Source organism: Patiria miniata, unplaced genomic scaffold (assembly GCF_015706575.1).
Source record: "Patiria miniata isolate m_02_andy unplaced genomic scaffold, ASM1570657v1 HiC_scaffold_12, whole genome shotgun sequence".
In the NCBI taxonomy this organism is placed as follows: Eukaryota; Metazoa; Echinodermata; class Asteroidea; order Valvatida; family Asterinidae; genus Patiria; species Patiria miniata.
The window spans coordinates 2,612,450-2,627,849 of NW_024037050.1; the positions used below are offsets into that span (position 1 = coordinate 2,612,450).

Genomic DNA, 15,400 nt, shown 5'->3' on the forward strand with positions numbered 1-15,400 from the left:
AGAACTACGTGTATGTGGACTTTTCAACCAATGAGCCATCTTGCATACAAAAAAAACGCCCCCCCCCCAAAAAAAGATCCAATACCAAAATAAGTCAGGGCGTTTTCTGAAACTAAAAATCAGCTGAACTGGATTCCAGTCGATATTCCATCTTATGACGTCTTTGTTTCTCAAACAAATCAAATAAAATTTGCCATAATCTGTATTAATTCTTCTATTTCCCTCCTTTTTTTAAAAAGTACAACATGGGGGGGGGGGGGGGGGAGGGGCAGGCTGACGTCATCCGGTGAAAACATCTATTCATTTTGCACACCACTTTTCATTTGTTGCTATGCGTTACCATTCAGCACTCCAGATTCAAGAACTATTGAGTTTCAAGAATATAGGTCTGGCGGAGAGCTAAATAAGCAAATGTAAAAAAATTTAAAAAAAACCCGGATGTCCGCGCCACCCTACTAGTTCTATTGACAAGCATATCGATTAAAAACAAAAGAGAAATTTCACGCTTTTTTCAAATTTAATGCAATCTCAAGAATTCTTCATTTTGTTGAACAACAGAGTAAATTGCAATATTGCTTAAAAGGGGAGTTTGCAAAGCTTTGACTGAAAATTAATTACCCCTTCTTGATATACATCTGTTTTAGCAGCATTTACAGAGCCAATAACAATAGTCCATTTTGAAGTACTGAAGCATTTTGATAAGGAGTAAAGGCTAAATACTGAACATATCATAGGAAGCTACATCCCGAAGTACATTAATTGAAATGACAAACTTATATATTTTTTCAATTTACTGCAGATACCGGGCATTGATGCCAAACGCCTTAAATCTCTGAAAAAAAGTAGTTCCTACTTATATTTTCACTTTCAAGAAATTCAAGAATCCAATCAGCTAATAAAAGTTGTGAAAAGTGGTAAACAAATAAACAATTGAATCAGAGGATTTTGAAAAACCACAATTTTCTCTGATTAGGGTCCATGCGATGAATTGTTCCCTAGGAATACAATTCGTGCAATTTTCTACTCCTCTTACACATGTAGGAAACTATTTGACATCCCTTTTTGGTTAATTTTATTGAAAAGTGCAATTCTTTTCAACATTTAAAAATGTTCCATACTTTTCCGGACAACTGAGGGTGCTGTTGCTGCGATGTCATTTCAGGAACACATTTGTCATTGAAAACATTTTGTGAGAAAGGTTAGTTCACTAGCTGACTGCCATGTACTGACACAACGAATCACCAAAGAAAAGAACATTTGCAACCGCAAAATATCAAAAATTCTAGCTACTTTTTGTGATGTAATAGATGTAACATTGAGGTTTCTGCCCAGAATGACTTCATAGTTTTACTCATGATTATTGAAATTTGCATTAGCATAAAAACAAAAAAGCACCAAAATATCCTTGAAAATGGCAAAATGAAAATTTAAAATAAGGTTAAATGGGACACAAAGATGCATTTTCAAGTATTGCCTAAAAAAAATTACATTGCAAAAGGGAAAGATATAGATCCATCAAACTTGTTTTTTTCCCCATAGTAGCAATTTCAAAGTGAAATTTCATACAAAGATAAACTAACATATTTGGCACTTTAATCACAAAAATGGTCTGTTCTTCTATGCTGACAGTTGTCCCATGTTAAGGAGGGCTATCGCCGTTGAGTTGATAGTGGGCTGCTGAAGCTGTTTCAAATGGACGCCATCACTGGATGATGTAGAAACACCGACCCCATCCTCATCGGCACTGACCATGATATCTATCATCCCAGACCCTTCAGAGAGCATCTCATTGTCTGGATTCTGCTCCTGCTGTTGCTGACTCTCCCTTTGCATCTCCAGTTCCTTCTGCTGTTGCTCTAAAAGACCCGACTTTATGGCCTCCAAGTCCCTCTCAATATCCTCCATGGAGCGATTGGGCAGTTTCTTCTTGGGACCGGTGCGTCGCGGCCTGCCTTTAGTACCTCCCCGGCCTCTCCGACTAGTCTGCGTCTCCCTGGGTTCGGGATCATCCAGCATGTGGACTTTTTTCGAGAAGCCAGAGTGCCTTAGTCTGACTTGTCTTGTTTTTGTCATGAGGATTGGGTGTTGACTTTCCTCTGAGTTCTTGTTGGTTTTTCCTTGGCTGGTTGATCCTCTTCTAGATGTGCCTTCCCCGGACTCCGAGCTGGCATTTGCAACATCTTCCTTGGCTGTGTCACTGGATGGTTCATCGGTCAACATGGCAGCTGAGGCAGCGTATTCGTCAGCCTCGGCGTTGGATTTCATAGCTTCCCTCGTCTGTGCCCATCTTGGGCAGTTATGGGCTTTCTTGTACTTCTCGCGAGCGAAGCCCTTGTTGCAGACCTTACAGCGGATCTGGTAATCATCTGTGTGGATGCGCATGTGCTCGGCTAGGTTGGGTCTCCGGCTGAAGCACTTGAAGCACTGCGGGCACTTGAACGGCTTGATGCCACTGTGCGAGATAATGTGGGCCTTGAGCTTGTCAGGCCTGTTGAACATCTTGTCGCAGCCCGTCAAAGAGCGGAAGGGGCACTTCAGCTTCTTGACGGGGTCGTGGGTCAGGTGGTGCCGCTTCAGCTTGTCAGGACGGTTGAACGCCTTGCCGCAGGTGTCACACTTGAATGGTTTGTCGCCGCTGTGGATCATCATGTGAGACTTGAGGTAGTGGTCCGTCTTGAAGGACTTCTGGCAGAGGTGACAGGTGAACTGGCCGTGGGCGCTGTGGGTCGGCAGGTGTCGACGGAGGTAGCGCTCGCAGGGGAAGACCTTCTTGCAGTGGGGGCAGCTGTAGTGGTGGTTGGTTGTGGCTAAATGGTGCTCCAGGGCTTCCGGGGTCGAGTAACGATTCATGCATTTCTGGCAGCGGTACTCCCTGCAGGTAGAACAAAAAACGTTTGCTCAAATTCGAACAAATGCACAGATGCACACACCTTGATCATATCATATATTCTGCATAATTCCTAGAATGGCCGATACTTTTCAGGAAATATAGACAGCTACAAGTGCCTTTCGGTGCACAGGTAAACAACATATGGCAAGTTAAACTTGCGTGATCAGTATTAGTAAGTTAAGTAAGTTAAGCACACTTTTCAGTGTACCTAACCAAAATAAAAAATGACCTCATCTGACCCCTAGATGACCTCTGACCTCAAATGCCTCGAGTCAACTGAAGTCCTCCTACCCAAAGATTATTGTGACCAAGTTTGGTTGAGAGTGAAGTCTGAATTTTCATATGACAGCACTTTTCAGTTTACCTAAATCAAAATCAACAATGACCTCATTTGACCCCTAGATGACCTTTGACCTCAAATGTCTCAAGTTATCTGAAGTGATCCCCCTACCCAAAGAATATTGTCAACAAGCTTGGTTTAGTATGAAGACTGACTTTTCATATGACAGCACTTTTCATATAACAGCACTAAAAAGTGGGGTGATGTGTTCTGAAAGGAACATCACCCCACAAGGGTGGTCTGGTCAGAACGGACACACAGACACACAGAAGGAAAACACTATTGCAATATCCCCCTTTTCTGGATTAAAAAAGCCAGGGGGATAAAAAGAGAGAAAACATGACGGTGACTATGATTTTTTAATATTTGAGCTTCAAATATTTGAGCTTGTGGGGTGCTGTGGTCCAATGGTTACGGTGTTCGACTCGTGTGCCGTGGAACATGGGTTCGAGTCCTGACCGTGGGAACATGGTGCTTGTGCTCTTGAGCAAGGCACTTTACCATTATTGCTTCGTCCTTCGGATGGGACGTAAAGCCGTACGTCCCGTGTGTTGTGTAATGCACGTTAAAGAACCCAGTAACACTTATCGCTATTGAGAAGGGGTTTGCCCCGGTGTTTCTGGCAGTGGCTGCAATATGCGCCGCAGCACCTTGTAAACCCTTATAAGGTGCTACATAATGGGTCTCATATTTCTCATAAACTTTATTTACCTTTCTTTAATAATAGACATATCTCCAGCGCCTTGAGTACCTAATAGTTGGTAGATACGTGCGCTATATAAGACTCCGATATTATTATATTATTAAATATATTCAAAAGGAAGGGCAGACTTACTTCTGATGCGCTCTCGGTCCCTGGTTAGGGTAAAGGCTGTGTGAATACTGGTGTACTCCCAGCTCGTACAGGGAAGGGAAATGTTTGCTGCAGAGGTGGCAACGATATGACATCTCACTCTCATGAGCTTTGGTGTGCTCCAAAAAGGAATCGAGATCCTTGAAGGTCGTGTTGCAGGATTTCAGGACACACTTGTAGACCTGAATAATAAAGAAATATACAAATTAATCATACAGGAAATTTTAAATTATATTTTTATATTCATTATATTTCAGGGTCAGAGGACATTGGACAAAGTCAGGACAAGTTAAAAAAACAAACGTCTTTTTGAAAAGCGTCACTGTCTACATCTTTAAAACATCTAAAGTTAACTGAACAGCCTTCTTTTTTGGGGGGGGGGGTCTTTCCAATAATGAAGACCATAAACAAGATAGTGGTCACTAATCAGGACAGGTAGGACACCGCCTTCACTTACAAGTTCAGGATGAGAGCTAAAAATAAGGTCAATGGTTGTTTTAGTATATTCAGTAAAACACGAGTAGGATAATGTATAAGTTGCGTCATTTGGAACGCATTAAAACATGAAGTTATAGGGTTTGTGGAAGTACCATTATCGTCCACAGAAACATCACAATTAAAGTTGCCAGCAACAATAATTTCTTTACATTCACATGAGGCTCTATTTATAATATCACTTTAAGTGGTATTATAGATGATAAACTAATACTTATCTATGAACTCAACAGAACTTGAAGGTGGCCTGTAAATAGAATTTATAAGCACAGGCTGCCTTTGCTTTATAATACATTTGAGTTCAACCAATAAACACTCGACATCATCTGTTTCTAGGTCATCACAGTGGATGAAAGTTAAATTATTGAGATCAAGAATTGAGAACAAGTATTTACCTGTTCACTCTTATGTATGGTCATGTGTGTTTTGAGCTGGTAGTAGGTCTTGAACTTTTTCCCACAGTACTGACACACGTATGAACTGTCGATTAGTAACTCCTCCCCGTCCTCTGTTGTCGCGATGCGAGTGTTGCCACAGTCTGAGGATATTACAGTGATTTATATTTGAACAAAATATAAATATAGATCCACTGACGTGTGATCAAGAGAGATGTGATCAAGTCAAAACAAGTTTCATAGATGGAACTGGAAAAGTTCAGGAAAAAAATGGCAACATCTGGATAAACTGCATATATGGTCAAAACCCTTTGAGCCCAGTGATAAAATTTACATGTCCCTGATGCCAAATTCCTTTCACGTTTGTCTGCGTTGTACGTTATCTTTCCAAATTTTATGAAACACTGTTGGCAGGAAATATTTTTAAAATGGGACAACTATAATACAGGGATGTGTGTGGGGTGGGGTGGGGTAGGGATTACAGCCCACAATCCCTGTATGAACTCGCCGTTGGGGGGGGGGGGTGAATTGAGGAGTTACACAATGACTTGGGCAACGACTCAACGTGAAATGATCCTACCTTCTTCGTCTTGCACAGGAAGGTCAATCGACTGATCTTGGCTCTCATCCTCCAGAGGCTGATTTGTACCTTGCAGCTTGGTGATTGGCTGAAGGAAAATGCAGAAAGACAAAGGGGAGTTGACGTCAAGTCTTTGAATGTGACTGGTCATTCACAAGACAATCACAGTCACCACGTCTCCAGTTTAAAGTGACAAGCTACTGCATCACGAGCATTCCTTTGTCATTGTTAATTCACTTTTACTACTGGCATTACTTGTGAGTTCTTAGACATGTGATCGCCTGAATGACAAGTTGACAACTCTGGAACAAAGCAGTTTATCTAAGGGTTGTCCATTTTCGAATAACTGATTATTCGATTACTGGAAACTGTGTTTGACAGAATATTCGGATATTCAAAACTGCCAGCTGCAAATATGTGCTGCTCCGGTAAAAAGTTGCACGAAGAGCGCGCCAGTTGAAATTTGCCTGCGGCGATCGATATGGGGCACTGGACTGTTTTGCAGCAAGTATTGTAAAGAGCTAAACCTTCTAAAAGAATGTGAACGATGAACTGCCAAATGATATTGACCCTCGCCGATCAAGCATCCGGACTCCAAACCGGTGTTAAACATATTGTTTAAAACCGGCCAAGCACACATTTATTCTGTTATTAAAGCTTAGACAAAATACACACACAAACTGACCTGCTTCGGAAGAGTAGCCCCTCTGCCTCCTGGCCAAACCTTGTGCGTTTGCATATGTTTCTTCACGTTAGACTTCTGGGCGAAGGCTCTTCCACACACGATACACTGAAAGGGTTTCTCTCCAGTGTGGCTCCGAACATGCTGCTGGAGGTCAAAGTTCTTGGTGAATGACTTGTCGCAGTAGTTGCACTTCTTCCGCTGCTGCTGTTTCTTGGTCGGTTCGGCAGCTGCTGACCTACGGCGGCGGTTGCCTTGCTGGGTAGCGGCAGGCTGCATGATGTTGATGGTGGCTGTGTGCTGCGGTGCTTGGGTGACTTGAAGCCCAGACGTCGTGCCGCCGTTCAGAAGCTCCTGGGTCAATCCGGCATCCGAGAGGGACAAGGTGGACTGAGTGTTGACGCTGGTCGGTCGCATCAGGCTGGCATTGATCTGAGTTTGGGGCTGGAGGGTGATACCACCCAGGGCATTATTGTTGTTGATGGTGGTACCCGCCATGGCCAGGCTGTAGGTCTGCTGCGCGTTGGTAACCGTGGTGAGGATTTGCGACTGGGGCGACATGTAGGACCCTGTCAGGGACTGGATGGGCGTGCCCTGCAGCACCGAGTTGGAGAACTGGTCCACGTTGGAGAAGGACGATATAAGGACCTCTTCGTTGAGGACACTGGGGGAGACCTGGGCTAACGTGGAGTTGCCCATGTTCCCAAAGGTCAGGCCCCGATTGGGCTGGAGGGTGGCTGTGAAAGCGCTGTTGCTGGGCTGAGAACGGGTGACATTCAAGCTCAGGCCGGGAGGCATACACTGCTCCCGCTTGTGGTTCATGAAGTTAGTCAGGGAGGAGAAGTTCTTCTTGCATCGTCCACACTTAAACTCATCTTCTTCAATACCTGATCAGTTTAAACCAAAACAAATAAGTCTAACTGTATCCCTAACCCTGGCTAGAAACCCTGCCAAACGCAGCAACATGCAACATTTGTCTAAGTGACAAGCCTACCCAGTGCAGCAAGATCCATCAGGTCAAACGTCTGAAGGCATACTGCCTCAGAGTCTGTGGTCCCCGAACGCAGCAGGATACAACCCTGGCATAGTTCTATGGGATTAGCTCTCATTTAATGAGAGCTAATATCTCAGAAGTGGCAGTTTATGCACTGGTGTTGGTAGCTGAATGCATCAAAGTTCACCGGACTTTTCCACCTGATGCACTGTGTTGCATCTGGCAGGGTTAGGATTAAAGCACCTACTTTTACTTCATTTTACGCACTAATTTTAATACAGTGCTAAAGGCACAATTGTCATAAATATGGGTTTTTTTTAACCATTTAATTCCAATTTCAAAAACTTATTGATTTGTTTACACGTCTCGGTGAAAACTATTTGGTTAAGTTAAAGTTATGATTTGGAGAAATGTTCACATGCTCATTTCCTTCATTTGTTCTTATTACATGTACTTATGATAATCAGATAATTTCCATTAATTTGGGCAATTTATCTACGTATAAATCCTAAAAGATAGATTTGATGTATTGCTTGTCCATATCATGCGTCCAAATCGTTGGCTTACCTGTTGGGTTTGGGTCCTGTATGGTACCAGTCTGTCCTTCTAACAGCCCCAAAGACTGTACTGCAAGGACAGCAGCCTGGTTGTCCATACCTACGGAAAAAAATGGTTCCAGACTGGATAAGACATTGCAATTCAATATCAAGCAGGTTAACAACAAATTTTTTAAACCTGTCAAAATTTCAACTCAGTAGATATACTTTATGAGAAAAAAACTGTGAACATGCATCTTCATTTTTTTTTTCAACCTAAGCAAGGTTTACGTTGAAAGCCCCCCCCCCCCCCCCTTCCAAAATAATGTGTTTCGACTTGTGGTTAATGTGGTATGATCCCATTTTGTACATCGGGAAAATATAAAGTCTCATTCATGGATACATGTAATTTTTGCAAACGGAATCGATTTTGTTTTAAGAGCATGGGGTATACAGCTTTAATGAGTCAATAAATATTCTATACCACTTCAGAAGAACTTCTGAGGGTAACTGTCACCAGCAGTTTTTAAGGGTGTTTTAATTAGGCCACAAAAAAATAGTTCTGCTTCCGATTACATGGTATTTGAAAAAAGGGTAGGTTGGTTGGGAATTTTTTTCTTTTTTTGGCATTTTTTTGTGTGTACGATCATATGGAGGTGTCTGCATGTAGTCAAGGGTAAAAGGTAGTACATTTGTAATTGATGATTTTTGGGTGTTTTTTTTTGTCGTTTTGCACAAAAATAAAGTAGAGTAGGCTGTCAAAATAGGGTAGGTAGGGTAACCTTATTACCCTAGGGTAACCTTATTGCCTTATTAACTGCATGCTCATAGATGCATCCTGTATAATCACTTTTCATACATTTTAAGATTGTCAGTGTCATGAAGATATAAAGCCTCGATAAAAGTGAAGAATAGGCATTAGGCAACAGAGTTTAGTAATTTTTTCTTTTGCTTGACTTGACTTTATTTCCATCCAAGATAGGTACATAGGCCTATAATTAGCCACTTTATTATTATTATACAAAACATGACAAAGTAAACCAATGTTCGTGGTGTTTAAGAAATATAAAGTAGGGATGGAGGGGACCCGCAAGAAGCAAGGCTTGTCGAGTGCGAGTCCCCTGTAAGACATTAATTAACAAGGAATTAAATGGTAAACGAATACATTACAAGGACAAGACAAACATAAAACGACCGATAAACTGGTGAACTAAGGGTGAAATTTCAAATTTACATTAACGCAAATGCTTTCTTAAAAATATATGAAAATCTTTAACTATTCCCTTCACATTGTCATTAAAGGCCTGTGTATTATTGAAATGTTTTTCGAAAGCTTTGAGGAAATGGGGTGTAACAATACACTCAAAAGTCAAGTGATTGCAAATTGGCCCTACAACATCAAAAGTCTGTAATTAGGCCAAATAAAAAAAAAGGTTAAGCGTCCCCACCTGCTTCCTTTTTGGAGGCCGCCTCCTTTTTTAAAATTTTTTTTTTTATTGAAAACAAAAAACCGAAAAAAATGATACATTTTAAACAGTGGCATCATTTTGGCCTCTTTGTCCGTTGCATCTAGCCCATATAAAGCTGGTATGTCATTTCCTGAGTCCAAATGGCGGACATTTAAAAGAAAAACTGACGGCCATCTTGAAAAATAGCCCGGCCGGTTGTTTTGGAAAATGGGGCGGCCATTTTTGAAGAAAAAAAAGGGCCTCCCCTTCCTTTTTTTTCAAAAAGGCAGGAGGCTTATCTTTCTTTTTTTTAATACTTGGCCTTATACCTCTGTTCGGTAAATATTAAAAGATTTTCATATTAGGCAGAGTAGAAAAAAAAAGTAGTTTTTCGTCCTTGCTTTTTTTTTTTAATGAAGGAGGCAGGTACTTTTTTTTCTCAAGAAAAAAGGAAGCGGTCGAGAACGAGAAACTGGTTTATTTTTTTACTTGGCCTTACTGGAAATGATTTTTAAATACTGGCCTCCTTGGAATGGATTAATATTAGATTTGTAATTGTAGGCCCTATGTAAAAAAAGGTCAACTTTTTTACGAAATTTTACTCATGAGGAAAGTTATAATTAGATCTAATGTAAAAATTCTGGTATCTTTGCCTGGGAAGAAAATGTCTGAAATTAATTAAACTGGGCGTATTTCAAAAATGCATAATGCCCAAAGCCTGGTAAAAGGGAAAAAAAGAAATTCTGGGTCCATACTGTATTAAAAATTATTTTCACAGACAACGCATAATTTTGGTAGTTTTATTCTTTTCAAAAAGGTCTTTTTCAACTGACTTACAAACATTACAAAAGTACTACTTTGCTAGGCCTAGTACTAAAGTAGTAGTAGTAGCAAAAAACTCTTCCTCTTTTTCATGTTCTTGTGATTTTTCTTAGATGGCATGCAGTGTAAGTTAACCATGAAAACCATGATCTTCTTCAATTCAATCAAAAATCTTTGGAGGTGACAAGTGTCAATTTCTTTTTTTGTCCAAATAAAATTTTGCACCAACAAAAAAACTTTCGAAAAGCCATTTTCGCGGCGCACCCAGCTAAACGGAACAGCCGGGCTTCGGAACTCGGCCATTACACATCGCTTTTCCAGCAATATGGCTTCACGCCCGCTAGATCAGGAATACCCGCTGTTCCATCAGCAATTCTCACATTTTTGCACCCTGATATCTCACTGCTTATCTCACAATTTCCGGGCAAGTTTTACACTAAAATAATCCTTGAATATTAGAATAGACGATAAGATGTATTTATCACAATTCAGAAGCCACGAAAAGGACGAAATATGAGGAAATGTAAAAGGGCAGGAGGTCAGACTCGACAAATTTTGTTCAGATTTCGGCAACTTGCAGTTTGCATGCATGCGACCGTGTACAATTCAAAATGGATAAATTCCAGTTGTTAGCAAAGCTCTTATTTTGTCTCCACACCTGCGAATAAAAATTCAATGCAAGACAACATTTCAAACAGTCATCAGACTTCAGATTGGTGGTGTATATTCGCAAAAAAATAAATGAAATACTTACCGGACAACGCGTCGAAGAGAGCTTGCGCCATTTTGTCTTCAATGCTAGCACACAACGACACACAATACACGATTAGACTGCAGCTACTATCAGCCCGACGACATAGCGCAGGGGGGACGCATTCCTTTGCTTCAGCTGTTATGATTCCAGCGGGGGTACTGCGTTTCGGGCTAGCTGTTTCCTTGGACAATAACAGGCCTCTAATTTCCCCTTAGTGGACAGGGGGATTTCCACCCCATTGCTTTGTTGCTACTGCCCGTCCCAAGATTTTATCGTTGTACTTGTACTTGTAATTAATTGTAACTGTAAATGTAATTGTAATTGTTCTTTATTACAGTGGGGGTCTCCACTCGACAAGCTTATGTTATGCTTTTTGGAGACCTCCATCCATCCATACACGATAATTCAATATTATATGTATATGTATGTGTTGGGAAAAATTAAAGATTTGATTGATTGATTGATTGATTGATTGATTTTGCAATGGTCGTAGTTAAGTTCGGCACCATTTGCCATCACTGAGCAAAAACCCGGGCCCAACCACCGGCCTCGGGGATCCCCGAATCCTAATCGAGTCATCGAGACTTTGATAAGGGGGGGGGGGGGGGGGGAGGTCGTGAACCCGAAGGAACTTTCCATGATCGTACTAAACATGTAGGCCTACTGTACCATTAAATGTGTTTTATGCTTATACGGAGGCTAGGCCAGCGGGACGCTGTGAATGTGTAGTACTCAAACTATACATGAGGCCGCACCTTTTGTGGGACTAAAGGATGCCCCCTGTGCCCTGTGCCCCCCTTCCCCGCCCCACCTTCCGCAAGTTCGACGGTGTTGTTATCGACGCGTAACTCTTTCTTTTTTGACTAAGTAAGTTTACAATTACATGTAATAATATGACGGTAAGTACGGCTGAACAACTTGACTTGCACCCCCCCCCCCTTACTGAAGTTAACAAATTTGTTTATCTCTTTCAAGTTAATCTAAGTTTCAAATATAACTATTTTTAAATTGTTGGCGTCTGCAATCTTCAGAATAAAACAATTCCTTCCTGGTAGAACTCAACGAGTCAATTTATATATCTGCCGAGAAAATGTAAACGTGCTGCACTATCTGGGTTATGACGTCATCCATATCCCCAAACTCTTGCCCAATGAGCAGTGCGCTTTAAGTCATACGACAACTGCCAATCTTCTCCAAAGTAACGCACCTTAAGATACGTTTGAATAGACGAATCCCATTAGCACGATGAAACCGAGGCAATTAAGGACCTTTTCTTTTTTCAATCCTGTCAACAAAAGACATGACCTCATAATCATATCACCTCATGGGGGGAATTTGAGACAATCAATCTCGGAGGGAATACCTCTGGCGCACCCCCACTGGATTTACAATGTCAGCCTTATAATTGGAATGGACATGCGCAGTTTGTACAGCCCTCAGACATAGACAGAACAGCGCAACAGCCCTATGGGAGATTTTCCTGCCGTAAAAGATAGATTTGATTTTTCGATTACCATTTTCCTAGCAATATAATAAAATTTATTCACTTTTGAATGAGACATCGAACGAAAAAAATCCACCTACGTTTAGTTATCGAATTATGGCTTCACAACATTTTGATTATTGGCATCGGCTTTCGCGCAGGGCCGCGCGTGGGTTCTTTATATTAGCGCAAAAGGAAAGCCCCTTTTTCAAAGGGTTGCAGATGCCCAAAATTTGAGAAAAGTAGATTGGTCATTAAAAAAAAAAAAATACAAATTGAAAAATCATTTTGTTTTTAAGAGCACGGGGCACATACGAGAGTGGAAGGCTTGGTAGCACCCTATACGTACTTAAACAAAATGGGGGTGTTAAAAATGTACTGTCCGTGTGTTACATTTTAACCCCGAAAATATAAACCTTTTAAAGTTTAAGATCATTTGAGTGGAGAGGGATACAAACTTATCCGCCTAACGAGCAGACGCGGGCTGCCGTGTTAATTCCACACACATTACTTATGTATTCGTTCGCTTGGTTTCCACTGGTTTATGAGGAGCATTTTGTCTGCTCCTCTAGCGTCACTAGCTGGTACAGCTGTCATTACCTCTTAAATTGCCCCTACATGTTGTGTAAATTGAACAGACTAGTGCAGTGCCCGTCTAAAATGTGCATGTTCGGGAAACGCAAATTGCTTTGCCGCTGGTATAGGTTGCATACTTGCAGAGTTTTGGAGAGCTGCTCGTGCAAACAACGCACGCGATTCAATGGTGTTGTTTTCACAGGTTGAACGCACACTTACGTCAAAATTTTTGCCAACAAGTTTGAAGTTCGACCACCTACAATGGTCGCTCAGTCGACTGCAAAAATGATGTGCCCGTGTACATACGAAAACATAGAGTGTCCTACTTTCTTACGGCGTATGGAGACATTGTCGCGGCGATTATGCATACTCGCTGCATGCACACAGTGCATAATCCACGAGGCGTCCCTTTGTTTTCTGAACTGAAATGAATTGTTATGGAACATTATTGTGTTGCATAGTGGAATGAATAATAAAAACAGTTGGTTTGCGAATGACATGCACATAGAACTACTACAGAGTGTGCCAAAAAAGTGCAACCCTAGATAGATCCAGAACTACAAAGTTGCCCACTTAAAATTTACACCTTTTCTCGAATTCTCGTAATTGATTGTATTTCTGGATCTAGAGACCCAAATGGAATGGGGTAAACAGGAGTGAGTTGAGAAATAGTCAGGCTTTAATGTAATATATCATATTTCATTAAAGAAGAAAAATATTAAAGAGTTTTAATCGTTTGTTTTCTGAATGTTGCACTTTGTTTTGGCACATTGTGGGCCTATTATAATATAGGCCTTACTACTCAACATCGCAACATTCAGCGGCGGCGGACGGCGGGTTTGAAACGGGGGGGGGGGGGGGGCAGCACCCAAAAGGGGCACTTGCAAACCAAAAGGGGCACTTGCAAACCCGTGCTGAAATGTCGCAAGGTTTTTTTCACCGGACACTTGGCCTACGTAAAATCAAATAGGGGGGGGGGGGGGGGGGGGGGGGGGGGGGGTACCTTCTTCCAACATGGGGGCGCTCTTCAAAATCAATGATTATTATGCTAAACATACATTATGTGCCCATTTTCAGGGCGTCTTGTATGGGTTTTGGGACTTGGTTTTCATATTCCTCGTTTATATCAAAAATATCTATCCCATTATTGGGATATGGTTACTTCTAAGAAATAGTGAGAAACTTTAAGGCCAATTTTTATTTATCTCGACGGGACACTTTAATGCTCGAGGGCCCCAGCCCCCCGGTTCCGCCGCCCCTGGCAACATTGAGTTTACATAAACCTATCTTTTCGGAAGTTAAATTAAAGCCAAATTAACGCTTCTTCATATTGTCAATGTGTGACATCTACAGACTTGGCTCCAGCATGTGCGGTTTTTGTTAAATAAATTATTAGGGTTCGGTATATTTTTGAAGTGCATTGTATACAAGAGAAAATGAGGGATAAAGAAAGAACTTGTATTTCTAAATGCTATCGCAGAGTTTTTTTTTCTTAGTTATCAGGAAAGATTGAGACCGTTTACTTTTATTCATTTATATTTTTGGGAGGGGGGGCGGGGTGAGATGTTAAATCCTCTGAACAATATAATCTCCCTTCGAAACAGGATTTTTTTCTGCTGACGACTTTTCAGTTAGTATATTTTGTTTTAACAAAAACTACTTTATTCCAATTTTTGGAGTCTACACTGAACCCTCTGGGGAAAAAAAAGAATGCCATTTTGCGCACAAATAAACCCGCCCTGCGAGAGCCGAACGATTGTCTGGCAGCCAATAATTCGAATTGTGTGAAGAAATAATACAATAACTAAACGGCGGTGGACAAGGGCGGATCCAGGGGGGGGCCAAAGGGGGCCATGGCCCCCCCCAAAACGAAACCAATTTTTTTTTTTTTTTAATGTGACATCGCAATAAAGGCAGGCAATGAGTACACCACCATCTTTTCCTCCAAAAAAATTGGTTAAAGTGGTCAGAAATTGCCTCAGATCGCACCACAGAGCATCTAGAATCCAAAAAATTTTCGGGGCCCTCACGGGCCCCGAACCCCACGCCGTAATTTTTGAGACCCACTTTTTTTGGGGGGGACCAAATTTTTTTTGGCCCCCCCCAAAATTGTGTTCTGGATCCGCCCTTGGCGGTGGATGTTTTTCGTTCGATGTCTCACTCGAAAGTGAATAACTTTAAAATTTTTAGGAATATAGTAACTGAAAAAAAAATCTATTTTTCGGGGTGAAACTCTAAAATAGCACGGGGAAAACATTTTTCAGTTATTCAAAATCATTTGTCATTGATTTTATTTTAATTTACAGAAAATTTACTCTCCTTCATTCCAGTGCCGAATTCGCGGGTAGAAAAAAAGGGCAAATTACGGGCGGACATCGGTCACTTACCGACCACTTATCGTATTTTGTCCGTGAACAATGCGCACGAGTGAAAACACTGCGCTGGGTCAATTCGCACGATTTAGCTAAAAGTAAAATTAATAAAAGAAAACTTCCAATTTTATTGGGCGGAATTTAACCCCAGCTTCAACTCTTGTCATGGAAACTGTGTAT

General features: G+C 41.3%; 1 protein-coding gene across 2 annotated transcripts; it reads right to left on the minus strand.

Annotated features, from left to right (window-relative positions):
• Window positions 1–1,174: 1,174 nt before the first annotated feature.
• Window positions 1,175–10,890, minus strand: LOC119745345 (zinc finger protein 341-like). Of its 2 annotated transcripts, none has more exons than XM_038221643.1 (7): window positions 10,794–10,876; window positions 7,797–7,893; window positions 6,239–7,122; window positions 5,554–5,641; window positions 4,974–5,116; window positions 4,066–4,265; window positions 1,175–2,872 (listed from the first exon to the last, which is right to left on the minus strand). In XM_038221643.1, exons 1-7 carry the CDS (start codon window positions 10,818–10,820, stop codon window positions 1,618–1,620), a joined length of 2,694 nt encoding a protein of 897 aa, XP_038077571.1. In that variant the 5' UTR covers window positions 10,821–10,876; the 3' UTR covers window positions 1,175–1,617. The 2 variants fall into 2 exon arrangements, with proteins under 2 accessions (XP_038077571.1, XP_038077575.1); XM_038221647.1 differs by having other exon boundaries at window positions 1,176–2,872; window positions 7,797–7,886; window positions 10,790–10,890.
• Window positions 10,891–15,400: the final 4,510 nt, after the last annotated feature.

Bases quoted from the DNA above. Each gene is read 5' to 3' on its own strand.
- LOC119745345 (XM_038221643.1), bottom strand. From the start codon at position 10,820: ATGGCGCAAGCTCTCTTCGACGCGTTG. The intron at 5,642-6,238 runs GTCAGTTTGTGT...ATTTTCCTTCAG, and splicing joins GGGCTACTCTTCCGAAGCAG to CCAATCACCAAGCTGCAAGG. The intron at 4,266-4,973 runs GTAAATACTTGT...TTTATTATTCAG, and splicing joins CCATACATAAGAGTGAACAG to GTCTACAAGTGTGTCCTGAA.